This window comes from Rattus rattus, chromosome 18 (genome assembly GCF_011064425.1).
Source record: "Rattus rattus isolate New Zealand chromosome 18, Rrattus_CSIRO_v1, whole genome shotgun sequence".
Lineage (NCBI taxonomy): Eukaryota > Metazoa > Chordata > Mammalia > Rodentia > Muridae > Rattus > Rattus rattus.
The window spans coordinates 32,865,247-32,882,147 of record NC_046171.1 but is presented as its reverse complement, the minus strand read 5'-3'; the positions used below and the strand labels follow the sequence as shown (position 1 = coordinate 32,882,147).

General features: G+C 39.6%; 1 protein-coding gene across 1 annotated transcript in view; it reads left to right on the top strand.

Moving 5' to 3' along the window:
- The window catches only part of Tbc1d32 (TBC1 domain family member 32), a 207,532-nt gene that overhangs the window by 152,940 nt on the left and 37,691 nt on the right, over window positions 1-16,901 (top strand). The window contains exons 26-27 of the mRNA XM_032888330.1: window positions 1,973-2,098; window positions 10,616-10,699. Of these exons, the coding sequence (XP_032744221.1) occupies window positions 1,973-2,098; window positions 10,616-10,699 (210 nt within the window). The remainder of the gene's footprint in view (window positions 1-1,972; window positions 2,099-10,615; window positions 10,700-16,901) is intronic.

Sequence of the window (16,901 nt, the reverse complement as noted above, 5' to 3'; positions counted from 1 at the left end):
TTTCAAGTGAGGTGACAGCAGTGCGTACCATTCTAATCTTTGCAACAGACTGACAAGTCATGTCTCCATGCAGGCCAGAAGGTGAATTCTGCTTCTGTTCTCTGACCAGGAAGAGGAAGCTGTTCCATAATGGTCTTGAATAAAGACTGTCCATCTCCAGTTTTCACTCGTGCATCTTAAATCTTAAGGAAGTGCTGTTGTGACATTTAACTTTCTGGTATTACCAGGGAAACAGGAATCCAGCCCAAAGTTGACCATGAGGGAACAATGTATCCTCAGTGGCTTCCAAGCTACTAATCCATGTAATACTGGGATTACTGGCCTAAGCTTCCACATCTGGCTTTCTTATGAGTCTCTTACGTGAGCATTTTATATAAGCACATACCTTTAATAAAAGTGTAGTCAAATGTAAACGGCACACCAGGCTGTGGTGGACAGCCACTCATATTTGAGTGACATACTAACTTGCCACTCAGACATATAAACATTCACATACGCATGATGTGTCTATCAAATTTATATGGGATAAAATGAACTCATTTAAATAAAATACTGTGAAACTTCATGAATATCTATAGTCATAAATACCATAACAAACAAAATACAGCATTTTCTCATGACCTCACAGCAAGTCTTTCTTACTCGGAGTCATCTCTTCCCATCCTTAGTCACAGGTAGACACTGGTCCTCCTCCTTACACTGGCTTGGTGTTCCTCCACCCCAGCTCAGCCATAACACATTTAGAATTTTGAAAGTTGGATTTTTGGGGAGCCAGGGTGTTGCCACCTAGGGGTTTTAGCAGCATTTCTGGGGTTGTCTGCCCATCAGATGTCAGGTGACCTCTCATTCCACTGCGTCAATTGTGACGACTAAAGTGCCTATTGCCCCCTTGGGATCAAACTGCAGCCACTTGAGAACACGTGCTTACTGTAAGATTACTTTTCTGGTGCCTGCATTTCACCCAAATAGTAATGCAAAGGCTACACCCTCTGTAACTCTTTCCCTTCACCCACTATAATGAATGACTCAAGATTTATAGATGCCGTTACACAAATGCTCTTTGCTTTCTTTTGACAGAGTGGGAGGTCAGTATTTAATCATAAGCTACACTGTTTAACCATTTCCTTTTTATGTTCCTCTAAATCCTTTAAAACAACAGCGGATACTTTTTGGCAGGGAGTTCCTTGTGTATCAGCTTGATTTTGCAAGGCTATCATTTTCTGTGAGAGGCTGAACAGGGTAGCATACCCCTATAATTCCTGTACTTTGGAATCTGAGGCAGGAACATCCTGAGTATGAAGTGTGCGCACAGCACGGGGGCGGGGGTGGGCGTTCAAAGCTTGCTTTGTAACTTAAATATCCTTATCCACTATCCGTTATGCATACAGATACAGTTTTGGCTCCAGATACAGATACAGTTTGGTAACTGTGGGATGATGGATGATATGTCTCAGCCTTTTCAGACTAATTAGCACTGTAATTATATCACCTTCTCCTTACCGAGCCATCTCTGGATATTCTTGGTGTATGCGTATTTACAGGAATACAGTAGGTTTTCCTTACCTGTAGTTTCCGCTTCCATGGTCAGTCATGCATTACCAGCTAAAGTCTGAAAATATTAATTTGTAAACTGCTTTTCGTTGTGGTAATCCGATAGGACCTCTGTTGCCAGCTCGCTCTGTCCTATTCTGCGGGTGAAACATCCCCTGTCTAGCTCTGTGCTATGCGTGTTCTTTGCCTGTTACTCATTTAGTGGCCAATCTGATGATTGGCAGTTGTGGTATAGTAGTATCGGTGTTCAATTAACCCTTAATTTACTTAATGGTTCCAATATAGAGTGGAAGGCTGTAATTTTCTTATACCAAATTATCATTGCTCTAGTTTGCTATTAGGGATTATTGTTAACTCCTTTAACTTTAGTACAGGTATTTGATTAGCTTGTAATATTCCAACCTGTTATTTTGCTTACTAGACAATGATATTGGAAACCTGTTATCATGCTTCAAGATGACAGATAAGCAAATGGAGTGGATAGAGAACTGCCGAAAACAGTTTTGTAAAACAATGAAGTCCAAGCCGGATACAGTCCGTGGAAGTGGTGAGTGCAGTGTTTCATCCTGGGGACCTTCCTGTATAAAGTTATTATTACAGAAGCTGTAGCTCCTTGAGAGTTCTACCTGTGTGTGAAGAAAACAATGCTATTTAGAAAAGTCCATTTTCTGCTAAGCAACCAGAGCTTCCAGGGACTAAGCCACTACCTAAAGACTATATATGGACTGACCCTGGACTCTGACCTCATAGGTAGCAATGAATATCCTAGTAAGAGCACCAGTAGAAGGGGAAGCCCTTGGTCCTGCTAAGACTGAACCCCCAATGAACGTGATTGTTGGGGGGAGGGCGGCAATGGGGGGAGGATGGGGAGGGGAACACCCATAAAGAAGGGGAGGGGAAGGAGTTAGGGGGATGTTGGCCCGGAAACCGGGAAAGGGAATAACACTTGAAATGTAAATAAGAAATACTCGTTAATAAAAAAAAATAAAAAAAATAATAGTCAAATACAGAGAGCAAACAATTAGTCATGGATTGTCAGATCTCTATGACTATATCTTTAACATAGCTTCTGCATCTAAAGATCATGGAGCATCACCAAGAGGACACAGTAATACTGTTCTGAGCCATAGGTCTGGGAAGTCTACTGTGAGATTATACTTCCTAGAAATAATAGCAAAGTTGTCCTCATTGTTCTTTAATGTGATTTCTGTGTAAAAAAGATCCAAACAATAACAACAGTAAAAGATAGGCAATGTGTGAAGGAGCAATCTTGCTAGGTCCCATGCCAAGAAAAATAACTTCAAGAAATTAATGATTGCTTAGATCTGGAGAATTAGCTTACTGAGCGAATGAGGCCTTAACTGGTTATGGCTATTTTTTCCATAATATATAGAGAGGTTGTAAATGAACTCAGAAGGTTTTATTCATATATTTTATGAGCGCATAAACTATTTGTGTCTTTGTAACAATTGTAATTTAAAAAGCCATTTTCATAGATCTGTCATATATTTTAAATGATTTCATTAAAATTAACAAGAAATAAAAAAAAAAGAAAAGTCCATTGTCCCTCAAGGGAATTGTAATTCTGAGAGAATCAAACAGCAGAGATCTCTGAAGGCTTATAGCAGACTGTCTGAGGTGGTGAGCAGCTCTGAGGTCCCCCGCCTTTCCTCGGGCTACAGCTTACCTGGTTCCAAAAGTCTTCACCTTCCTATACCACACTGTTGTATCTGCAGAAGACTTCTCCAGTTCACTAGTGACATTGGTATCTTAAAGCAGCCCCAGGCACCCAGCAAAACCAATTGAATGATTCCTAAGGAAGCTTTGTCATAGGCAGCATCTCTAGTTTCGGACTTAGGAAGCAAGTTTAACTTCAGTTCTTTACACATGGTCTAGCTTTCTGAAGCTGCAACTTCCGTCTGCTGCCGTTGTAAGATAGACGTCCTAAACATTGCCATTTCGAGGTGACTTAGCTTCATCAGCCATACCTAATGACTTTCATATTTTTTATAAAATTAAAAAACAGGAATTTAAAACTAAATGTATAGTTTGCTGGAAATGGTATTTTAGAGAATAATGAAATATTTATGTGGCAACAATATCACAAATTATTCAATTATTCTTCACAGCATGAGTATAAATGAGCAGTTAAACATGTCTTGTATCCCTTAAGATTTATAAAGTATCTATTATATATATACTCTTGATTGTATAAGAGAGAATATTTAAAATAGGTTTTCTCAGTGGGTTTTGCACAGGGACGAAATTACATATCAATTTAGGACAGGAGTGGCCTGGAATAATTTAGTTTAAATGTTTAAATGCATCAAAAAATGCAGCTCTGGCCTTCGAGTTGGTGGCACACACCTCTAATCGCATTACTCGGGGGTCAGAGGCAGGTGGAACTCTCTGAGTTCAAGGCCAGCCTGGTCTACAGAGAGAGTTCCAGCAAAGCCAGGGATAAACAAGAAACCCTGTCCTAGAAAACAAAATAACAACAGAACACAGTTCAGAGTGTTTCTGTCTCGTAGAGAGATAGAAGAGAAGTGTCACATGTCTGTCCATTATCTTCTGGAATGGTATAGTTAAACCCAACAGAGGGTTTCCGTTGGTGTTGGGGATACTGTCCACATGTCCTTCCTCAGTTATTCATTGCTTTTTGATGCTTCGTCCATTAGGGTACTGTGAGCTACTTCCAGTTATAGCTCCAGGATTCTCTGCCTAATGCTTAGTTGCTTACACAAAATTCAGTGTACTCCACAGCAGCTTTAGTATGTAACCTGTATTTTATCAACGATGAAGCTGAAATTCACAACTTTAGCTAACAGCCTAGTTCTCTGTAGTAGAAGAGGCAAGAGGTAATCTAATGTCGAAATCTAGGTAATCTAAAGTCACTTCTCTATGTCACCCTTTTATGCCTAACCTTTTGTCCATTAGAGACAGTATCAGATAGACACAGACAAGTAAAACACTGGCTTAATAATAAACTATTTAAATAATAAATGATAAACGCTCATTTCCACCCTTATAATGGCCCGCCCAGCGTGGGTCCTGAACCCCTGACTGTTGGTGGCCAGGGACTCAAAGCAAAGGAACACACAGACAGAACAGGTGGGTTCTGCTGTCTCCACAGCCAGGAACCTCAGCGTGTTTATCAGTGCAGCACAGGGGGCGGGGTTAGCTAATCTTGGTAGGAGACAAGATTAGCTCCAGAGACACAGCATCAGGCTGTGAACACCCAGGGGAAAGCCGCAGTTGCTAGTATTTTCACATGGTGGTCTCGTGTTCATGGACACTCACACTGGGACCCCTACAGAAATTCTTACACCCATGTGGACATCAGCATTGCCAGTTTCCCATACATGGAGGCCTTGCTGTCCTTAACATGGCTGTGCCTGTGTCAACAGTGCATAGTCACTCATGACTTCCAGTCTTCATGAACACTGTCTGCAGTGTGAGGGGATCAATTTCAAAGGCAAACCCATTGCAAAAGCATTTGACAGACTGCCTGTTCATGTATGTGTATATATGTACGTGTACACACACACACACACGCACACACACACACACACACACACACACACACACACACGCAAGTCTACCTCTGCAGTCTTGGACAGCTTGGGTTATAAAAATGAGTGACCTACAGTTATGAGATTTAATCCTTTATAAAACATCCTTTGTAAATTAACCTACTCTGCTTTTCTTTAACACACTTATGTAATGATACATGATATAAAATAGTCTACCAGTTAAAAATTTCAAAATTATGAGAGATTGATTTTAAATTTCTATGACTACAAGTGTGCAACTGAAAACGGGGAAAGAAGGAAGTGTAATTACAGTTTGAGGACCTGCTTATTGACAGTGTTGTCCAACCGTGGGCAGGTGCTGTTTTAGCAGTGGGATAGGGATGGCGAACAAGCCATCAATAAGTAGTATTCACACATTTAATTAAATCCGACCATCTTCACAGTGATCAGAGGAGAATTGCCCACCTTTTTTTGCATATGGGCTCCTTGTATTTGTGGGTTTCCTTCCAGACAGGAAATTGATGAGAATCAAGAGCGCCTGTGAAGGGGGAGAGCTGTGCATTTCCACACTGACAGTTCTGGGTGAGGTGATGGTTTCCATGACCCCAATCTCTCCTGACCCCACAGGAATGTTAACTAGTATGTGTAATTTGTTCCCTTTGTACTAACACTTCAATGCCAGAAGAAAACACTGAGGGACACTTGCTTCACTGGTTGAATTTCAAATGTGGTGTTGGATTCTACACCTTTTATTCATTATGATGCAAATCACTACAGCATTCCCTTTGTTCTCTCTTCCTTTTTTGTCAGGAAATTAACTGACTTCTGTTCTTTTGGCTTTCCTACCCTAATTTCTTAGTATCTGTCCAATGTTAGCAATCAATTTCAGAATCAAGCCCAGATCTAATTTCTAACCTCTGACAACTGATATTATAGAGGCAGCCCTTAATATTTTCTCATCAGTATCTCCTGTTACTCTTCTATGAGTGATCTAATAGTCGTACAGTTTCCTAACTGCCTTGTATATATATTTTTGTTGATACTGACTGATGACTTAGTTCATGACTAAAAAGTACTTTATCAGCAACTGGACCATTATTATCTAATACGTGGTTATTTTTGACAGGGTATTGCTATGAAACCGAGACTAACCTCAAACTCAAAAACCTTATGCTGAAGCCTTTAAAATTCTAGGATTCCAGGCATACTGAGTTTCTAATGATTTTAATTAAACAAAATGAAGGCCAGAATTCATTTATAATGCTATTATTCAATGATATTTTCTATATTTAAATTTTATTCTTCATTCCTATGTGTGTGCTTATGAGTGTATGCGTGCATGCTTGTAAACTCATGTGTGCTCATGGGGGTGGGTAGGATGTGTGCATGACATTTCATACATGTGAAAGCCACAAGTGTGGGAGTCCGTTCTCCCCTACTATGATGTGGGTCTTGAAGATTGGACTCTCCTCATCAGGCTTGGTCTGCAAAGATCTTCTCTGATGAGATGTCAGGACTGCTAGAGTATCTCAGTGGTATAGCACTTACTTAGCACATAGAATGTCCCTGTGCTTAATTCTTAGCATCTCCCTAAAAACACTTTTGAGGAAGATAACAATAAAAGAAGAAAAACCTATGGTAGGCTCATTTATCCGACAGAAATAGCATTTAAGGACCGAAATATTACTGTTTATATATAACTGTAAAAAAAGGTTCCGAAGTGACCTCCACTTTTGGAAGACAGGTCAGATGGTTTTGTCCTTATCTGTGTTGGGATACTCAGTTGACATCTCACCTTCAGCAAACAAAATGACTCCAGAAAGCAGAAGGCAAGCTGGCTGCTTCGGATCCATGGAAGAAAATTTCCTGTTTTTTTTCGTTTGACCTATATATTCCAGCCTGATTGATTGAGAATGACAACAGATGCTGGAAAATGGCTCGGAGCAATAAAACCCTGCTTTTCCTAGCTTCAGGACCTGGGAAAGGGCAGCCTCCCCAAGGCAGAAGACTTTCCACAAGTTAATTTCTTGACTTGGAAACAGTATGGGAAATTGTTCCGAGTCGGACTCAGTATTTATGTTCTGAAAGATCGTCTGGGTCAGCAAAGGTGTCTGAGGACATGACGGCTGGGAACTTGTTAGCTTGTCAAGAGACCCGAGCTTACAGGATCTGAGTAGACCTTAAAATGGAGACAGGCAAGGGCCACCCCACCCCCCTACCCCCTAGAAAACAGCGTTATTAAGCTTTCAAAAGCAAGACAAGGAGTCTGGAAAGTCAAGAGAATCCGTGCCTTTTCTACCAGGGATAAGCACACAGGGTAGTGGGCCTCTCAGGACAGATGGAAGTCAAATCAAAGTGGAACATTTGTCAACATAATGAAGTTGTCCTCACAAATGAAGAGAGGTCAGAAGGTTCTCATCTGAAGTAAGCGTGCCCTACATCATAACTAAAAGAAGTTCTTGTCATTTTCGCTTCCCTACAACTTGTGAATCTATCTGTATTTGATCAAAACAGCAAAGATTTTTAAATGAAAGAATGGGACAACAAGAAAACATGATGAAAAGCGGGGTGGCTATACATAAAATAATTTTATTAAAACTAGATAAAGTGTGGACTAAATTCTTACAAAATTGGAATGCTGATTTTAGGGACTGGAGACATAGGAAAAAAATACCTTCTTGAATATGCAAGGGTGGGAGGAACAAAGTATCTGGTTACCTCCTGCAGGATGAATAGGGAGGAAATTGAACTGTCAGTGTTGCTCTCGTATGCTGTGATGAGAGCGGTCATGTACTCATTTCTAAGCGTGTTTGGGTAGTGAATCCCGCAGACAGTTTGAGTGTTTGCAAACACTGTTTTGTCCTTTCTGAAACAGTTGCTGCGGTGATGGTGTCTTGATTTTCTATGACTTTAATAATGTGCATTTATTTCTCACAATTTTTAGCTAGGAAAACAGAGGTCAGGGTTCAGGCAGATCCGTGTCTAGTACAGGCTTGTAATCTTCTTCAGACACAGAGCACTTGCTGCCTCCTCGCATGATGGAAGGAGGCAATGTGACTCCCCAAACCTCGTTAAAAGGGCCTCATTCAAAAGGATAACTCTCCTGGCTTGCTCACTTCCCAAATGTGTTGCCTCTTTTGAAATATATTCTATCTAATATTTCCCCGCTCTCTGTTTTGATCAAATCTATCTCCCATTCCACCTCTACTTACTGTTCTCCATCTCTCTTCTGCATTCCTAATGCTGACTTTGTCTTGCTCTCTCCCTTCCTCTTACCCCCTGAAGAAAACACACTGTTGTTTCCCCAGCTGTGATCAGATGTCAAGAGCAGCCTCAGACTTGGCGGGGTATCAGCCATGTTGAGTATAATTATCATATAATATGTAGGGCTTGGGAAATGCTACCATTCTCATAGGATGGGGTTGGGGTGGGGCGAGGTCAAGGGAGAAGTGAAGTCAACCTTTCTCTCTTCAGCTTCCTTCAGTCTTTCCTCCACAGAAAACCCTTGTGTTCTTTTAGGCCTGTGAACACAATTGTAGAGTCTTTTAATTATGTTCCTAGCTTAGTGAGCAGGCATAATTAAAGGGAGAAAGACCATAATTTAAAATCCTTTATGGAAATCTCAGACCTGTCATTTAAGGTTAATACACATTTTAGATGAACCAATACTCCACAGTGTGCTTTCAGGGCAATGTTTTAGAGTGGATTTGTGTTTAACACTAAGAATTGCTTCCCACGTCCTAAGTTTAGTATCTTCAGCCAATAAGCTAGAATGTTGGCAACCTTCAATACGTCTTCAGTTTTAGGAGATTCTGCTGGCATTTTGAGTATGTTGATTAGAAAACAAAACAAAACATAAAACAAACAAAACAAAATCCCGGCATGTGATTATAAATTGTTCCCGGTACTTGGAGGACTAGAATATATCTACTCCTTCTTTCTTTTCTTCCACTGTAGAGAGAGGTGCTAGCTTGTTATTTTCTCTGGCTCTCCTTTGAATCATCCCACCTCAGGCCAAGCCTTCCATGTGTAGGTGACAAATCTAATAGCTTCCATACCGTACAGGTATCAGATATTGTGCTTGCCGTGTGAGGTTCAAAGCGACAGGCGGACTGACAAATGAGCCGCGTACAAAGACAGCCACAAAACTCCTGGCGTTTTGAGAGAATGCACACCCGTAACTGCTTAGCAGTGTGCTCTGATTTCCCCATTATCTCAACATTATACTCAAATACAGAGCACATGATTGCAATATACTGAAGGTTGAAATGGACGTATTGGTAGAGAGCGATGTTTCTGAGCAATGCTTGTCACTGTGTTATCTTGCACTATAGATTATTAGTCTTAGCCACTCAATGAAAAATAATTGTATGTAAACTTCATCTTATCATCCTTTCTAGAGAAGCTTATTACATAGAAGTTAAAAGCTGCCATCCAGAAGTATATTATATGTGGATTCATAATACACAAACTTCCGAAGCGGTTTTATAAATACGATAGACTTATGCCTGCGTTTATAAACAGAGAACCAGCCTAGACAGTTTCAGACTTAATCTGTATGCAGAGGTGTTCCTTTAAGGTGTGACTACTGAATGTTCATGTTTTTAAATACCTCCTTTGCTTTGAAATCCTTTAATGCATAGAGTTCAATGAATAAAAACGTTTCGTTTTCTGCTCTAGCCGTCCAACTGTTGTAATGTGTAGCTTGCTCCCTTCAGTTACTGAAAACGACACCATTCCTTTTCTGTTACTTGGCTTTCACGTTTTGAACACTCAATTTTCTTTGAAGAATTACATTCTCAGAATGTACTTGAATGTAAAGTAGAATCCATGTAGCTAATAAAGGTCATGGTTAATATTCCAAGTGTGAGAAGGGCACAGTTTTAAAGTTTGAAGCAAACTCGCTGGCTTCATCGTGTAGCAATCAGCCGCTCTACAGATAGATTTCTTTAGAGAAACGGAAACAAGCTCCTCTGGGTTGCGTATTAACCTTAATCTCCTGGAGCATCCATTTGTAGGGTATATGCAAACACTGTGTTATTATCACAGCAAGCTGGAAAGGAATCATTTTCACTTCTAAGTCAGGGAGTGCATTCTTCTTTGATCTGGTTTCTCGAGCAGATACCATCAGCTGCAAAGGATAAAAGATATAATATGCCACAGATCTGACAGTGACACGACGTATGCATTAATCTTGGTCTTACATCTCAGTATTTTCTTCTGGACTCAAATAATAAGAAATGATCACCTCATAAATATTAAAAATCATTAACACATTCTGAAGTAATTGTTAGGTAATCTAAAGATGATAGATATTTCTTCTTTAGTTATATACTGAATGAGTTCACAGCTAAGTTATTAAAATTTAATTGAAATCAGGAACATTATGAGTTCTGATAAAAGTCTGTGTTTTGAGTTGAACTGCTCAGAGCTGTGGCATTCAGGTGACTTTTATGTGCTAGTCTGTGACTTAAAGATGTGTGGTGCTTTTTGACTTTTCAAATTCTAATCATTTCTCATCCCCGTTACAGTTTTAGGAGAACTACTTGAAAAATTTGTGCTTCTTCTCACTGAAAACCCATCTGAATGCTACTTCCCTTCAGTGGAATACACAGGTATCTTTTTAATACTGAGATGCTTAGGAAACTGGTAAGGGTGTAAACAGGTGCTATTTCCTAGTACCGTGTGTGTGGAGTACTGAGCTGTGTACGTTTTCTCATCTAAGCATTCTCTCACTTCACTCCTATATATTCCAGATATCAGTGCCCATTGCTGATTTCTGGGTTTCCTTCTGATTCTGGGACTTCATTTGTTTCTGGTCTCAGTAGAAATTTTTCTTCTTAAGTAGCATATCATCTTCTGATTTTATCATATGTCTCTTTCTCGTCTTATCTTCTGGTAATTGCCTTCTATGCTGGTCTGCTCTCTGCTGCACAGTTGCAAGACTGGGAAAGTTACAACGAAAGTTTATTTTGACTCACTGTTCTGCCCTGGCACAAAAGAAATGTAACTGGTGATGCCTCCTTGCTTCTAGGTCCCTATAGGACATCTTTTGGTCAACATTAGTCAGTGTGAGCTCATGGTCCTTCTCTCATCTGATCTCATAGAGTTCTGAAGATCCCACCTTCAAAGTGTGATAGTCACAGTAATGTTTTCTTTCTTTTTAAAAAAAATAATCATCATTTTATTTTATGTGTAAGTGGTTTTCCTGCATGATGTATGTGTTCTCTCTCTCTCTCTCTCTCTCTCTCTCTCTCTCTCTCTCTCTCTCTCTTTCTCTGTGTGTGTGTGTGTGTGTGTGTGAGAGAGAGAGAGAGAGAGAGAGAAGGAGAGAGAGAGAGAGAGAGAAAGAGAGAGAGAGAGAGAGATCAGGTCCTGTAGAATTGTAGTTATGAATGTCTGTAAGCTACTACATGGGTGCTGCTAACCAATCCAGGACTTTGTAAGAAGAATAAGAGTTCTTAATTACTAGGCCATCTCTTCAGCCCCTCACTTCCCCCTTTTTAAGACTATATTCTAATTATTTGATAACATATTACGTCCAATTTGTGGTCCCCGAATATTCTTGAGTGGGAGACCTGCCTCAGACCACTGACCTACAGGAGGTCACACTCTAAAAGAAAACCGACCTTCTGCTTTTCAACAACTGTCACATAGTAGCGCCTTAGCTAAATGATGGACTATATGCCTCCACACCTCATATTCTGATAGGATTTTGTCTGCCTTGATTTTGTGCAGGTCTCGTGCATGCTTCCCCAATATCCAAGTTCTTATGTGCAACTTCCCTGTTGTTTCTAGAAAGTACTGTTTTCTTGTAGTTGTCCACCTATAAACTTTCTGCCCCCTCAAAGTTTCTGTGTCTTAAAGCTCTCACTTGGGATTAATCTTCAACTTTTGCTTCAGATGAGATTAAACAATAGCATTTTCCTACATCATCTAAATTAATGATTTTTAAATTTGTACCTTCTAGTCAGAGGTTCTTCTTTTTTTTTTTTTTTTAGATTTTTTATCAGCTTCCTTCCTATAATTCTAGTTGCCATATAGGAGCTTTACCTGAATGCCTGGATAGTATTGCATTTTTTAACCTCCAACTGTCAGCAAGAACTCTTTTGTGCCTCCTGACATAGACCGTCGCTCCATGTGTCCTGTCCGGGTAGGAAGTACATCTGAGTGGGAAACTATGGAGGCAACACTGATATTTGCTTTTCAATATTGCTCCTGTGTTCTACTCTACTACATCTCAAATTTACTTCAGTCTGTCCCTCATTATTCTCCTTTATGCTAATTAAGGCTAGTGTTATCTCTTGCCTAGGTTATCAATGACTCTTTGCATGGTTTTCATTTTATAGTCTGGTTACTTATTACATAGATTCATTCATTCTTTTTGTTTCTGGGGTAGTGTTTTGTTTAAGACAGAACTTCATACTGTAGCCTAAACCAGCCTTGTACTTACTTTCTTCTTCTCTCATCATCCCTATTATAGCTATAAGAGCTGCACACCCAGCAAAAATAATATTCTTTGCACATAATAAGAATGATCCTTGACACGCAACTCTGGCTCTATTTATTCCTCTCCTCCTTGATAGGTGGCTCTGACCACTGAGTAGAGTCTAAACTTCTTATGGTACCCATAGCCTTCCATTGTTCTGCTTCTTTTGTTTTCTCTGACATCATCCCTTCCTCTCGATGACCCAGTTTTATTTTTTACTGTATACCATTACTAACGGCACTGACATTCTCCTGGCCTAGATAACTGCATTTTCATTTTTTCAACAAACATATATTTGTGTATAAGCACTTTCCTAGTCATTCGGTAAGAATGTTTGTGTGGTTTGCATTTTGTAAGCATAATATGGCTTCTACATTAGAAAGACTGAAGGGGAAAACGGGGGAAAAGCAGGGGAGCCAGACAGAAAAGTCAAATGATTAAGAGGAGGGCACTGGTGGTGGAAGTCGGAAAAGCATTTATACTCTGAGTACATTGTTAACACATGTGTAATAAGACCAAGGAATAGGTTGCCTACAGGCTGTGACAGAAAGGAAGATTTTCTTCATTGTTCTGAGCTGCTGAGAAGGTAGAACTAGGATAGTTACCTGATGAAGATATTTTTTCTTGTGTGCATAGCAGCTGTGGTTGCTTGCACAAGGTCAAGCCAGTCAGCACTGAAGCATGGAGTGGGGAGGTGGTCATGGAGTCATGAACTCCAAGGTAAAGTAGAGTCAGTTTTCTTCAAGGATGTGACTCCTGGTAGGCCAGCCATACACCAGTGAGTGGCCCCACTCCTAACAGTTAATGGACAGTGTAAACTGGAGTTGATGAGTTATTGAATAGGAAAAGAACAGGACTTTGGAAGAGGTAAAGGCAGATTTTAGAGGAGGTACAGAGAACAGTGCGGGGTTGGATATGATAAAATATATTCTATGAGATTTTCAAAAAATAAAAATATTTTAAAATGAAGAATAGGATAGGAATAGGTGTGAGGTGAGGGGAAGATTTGAAGCTAGCTTTTCCTCTTGTGCTGTGTTTTGGGTACCTGTTCAAGCAGATATGCTCACTGCTCACTGGACCTGTGAATCTGGATTTTAGAGGAAAGATATGCTAGAATGATTAATCATCAATCCATCAGCTTTATATTAAAAACAGTAACACAGCTCATTGTCATTTCTGTCTCATGCTCTGACATTGTTTTTGATTCTTCATTAGGCTGCAGTCTCCTGTAGATAGTTCCTGTGTTTTATCATTATAGTGTCCTTTGGCCCTAGAATAATGTTCTTTTTGAAAATAGTTAAACAATGTATATTACTACCCATCTATACCAAGATATCCTTGCCTTCCCCTCATGATTTCTATGGGATGTACATGCATGATAACACTTAACACAGCAGCTGTCTTAAGTTTGGGCTAAGGATAAACTTGTCTTTAATCCTAGATAGAAGTTCTTCCTCTCTGCTACTGGGATTTCTTCCTACTACTGTTTGGGTGGTTATTTTATTGACTCTGGCTAAATGGCTCTATTAGTTCTCACATTCTTTTTTACCTTTGAGGTAGCACTTGATTAAATGTTTTTGTTGTTATATAAGTATCTTAGGGTTTCTACTGGCATGATAAAACACCATTACCATAAGCAACTTGAGAAGGGAAGGGTTTCTTTGGATTACATGTGCTGAATCACCGTCCAGTGAGGGAGTCCAAGGCAGGAACTCAAATCAGATAGAAGCATAGAGGCAGGAGCTGATGAAGAGTCCATGGAGGGGTACTGTTTACTGACTTGTCCCCTATAGCTTTCTCAGCCTGATTTCCTGTAACACCCAGGACCATAAGCCATGGACTGGTCCCTCCCATATCTCTAAGAAATTGGGCTTACCTATAGCCCAATTTTTCGGAAGTACTTTCTCAATGGAGGTTCCATCCCTCAGTTGACTATAGTTGTGTTAAGTTAACAGAACTAGACAGCTCTAGTCTTTCTCTTCTCATGAGTTTAATCCATAACAAGTCCAAATAGACTGATACTTAAAAACACACGGATGATTTAATAATAATTTACTTCTTGCAACATCGAATGCCAAACTGTGGAAAAGGTAAAAGAAGCTATAAGAGAATGAATTGCAGATAAAAGAGATCTGCAAAACCTAAGGCAGGTAATGGGACTGACAGTCACGGGGCTTCCTTATGGCTTAAATGTGTGCTGAGAATCTTTATAGAATGAACCTTGTAGCCCTTACCAGCTCCCGGAAGAGGAAAAACTCTTAAAACAAGGGAACCGGCAAAGGGAGAGAAACCATACGTTAGGAAGATGCACATGGGAAGGAACCTATAATTTTATGAATAAACCTTACAACTTACTTGAGACCACAGCAGTGTTTGGAAGTGACATCTGTGGCATGAAGTGTGTAGAAGAATCTAAGTTGTGGATTCCCGTGGCTAGAGCGTAGGATGGGCAGATCTTTACCATGGAGTGGAGTGATCTCCGGTTTAAACAGCTCCTCATGGTACATCGTTCTGCTAGATCATATTTTCCACAGATAATATAAAAATTATTTCTCTCTTATCAAAATACTTAAGACTGATCACTTCATGCACACGTATTTACTGCAGTCATTTCTAAGTTGTGCTGAGTGAGATCCTGGATGTTGAGTTCTTGGAATGTGTTTTGTAAGTCAGATGCATCCTGAGTGTGAATTTAACTTATTGAAAGGGGTCAGATGATTAGGTGCATACCAGAGCTTTGTAGTAAAGCCAAAAATTAAAGTGGCTTCCTGCTGACTGGTGGTTAGGAATCTATTATTGTGATGTGGTGAGACAATGCCATTTTCTCTTGGATGTGTTAAGGGTCCTCATCCTCCTGTGGTTTTAGATGGGAGGCCAATGGCTGCTATTGTCAAAATTCCGTTCTAATTACTACAAGCTGGCAAGCCCATGCTTTAATATAAAAGATGCTTCGAAACAAATTCCGGACATATTCACTGCTTTTCTGTGTTCTTTACAGTGAGAAATTGATTGTCTTTTAAAACAGCGACAGCTTTCTAAGCCCCAAGATGGCTGAAATTAGAACAGCATGGCTATCCATCTGCTGTTACTTCCCTCACAACTCATCCCACTATCAAATCTGCAAGTCTGGAAAAAACAAATTAGTTCGGCTGTTTATTCCTTCAAAGAAGGAAGAATGGAAAGACAGATAAAAGCCTGCACGTTTGCAGTCAGTGGTACACCTATGCAGATAAAAGCCTGCATGTTTGCAGTCAGTGGTACACCTATGCAGGGGTCTTTGCAAACGTTAACAGATGTTCATTTTCGTCACCTCCAGTCTCTTAAACAAACTAGGTCCCTGTAATGGCTTCTTTGCAATGTTATATTCACTGTCCATTACAAAGGAGTAGATTCACAAAAATCTCTTCTCTCTAGGTAATCTCTAGACTACGATCCCATTGTTACATTTGCCTAGTAAAATGTAACATTTAAAATTATTTTTGTTTTTATTTTATGGGTACACGTGTTTTGCCTGAGTGTATGTCTATGTACCACATCCGTGCCAGACATTTGTGATCAGCTGTGTATGTGTTGAGAATCTAACCTAGGTTCTATAGAAAAATAGCCAGTGCACTTAACCTCTGAGCCTTTCACCAGCTCCAAAAACATAAATTTTTGAAAGAGTTTTTTTATTATTACTTTTTTATGTGTATTGATATTTTGATGTTTTGCCTATATGTATGTATATGTACATACACACACACATATATATATGTGTGTGTGTGTATATATATATATATATATATATATATATATTCCATGTTTATGCATTGCCCACAGATGTCAGCAGAGGACTTGGATCCCCTATGACTAGAATTGCTTTCGTGTGCTGGGAATTCAATCCAGAACTTCTAGAAGAGCAGTGCCAGTGCCCTTAACTGCTAAGCCGTCTCTCTACCCCGTAAATATAACTTTTAAATTTAGTATATATATATATAGAAAAAGATATATTAAAAGACATATATTTTAAAAGACACACACAGATACACACACACACACACACACACACACAAAACCAACATATTCTTTTCTGTTTAATATTTGTAGCGTGTTTGCTAATGTTTTTTGCTTACCATTTGTAGAGTACACAGGAGGTATATCATGTAAAGTCACATTTAAAGAAAGAGCTATAGCACCTAAACTGATCTAATAAAGTTTAGCACACAGTGATGTGGGGACTCCTGGAAACTCAAAGTTTTAGGTATAGCTCCTTTACTTCAGGTGAAACGCTAGCACCTTTAAAGCTGACATTTGAAGTGTGTTCTTGTCACTGAGAGGTTCTGTTGTAA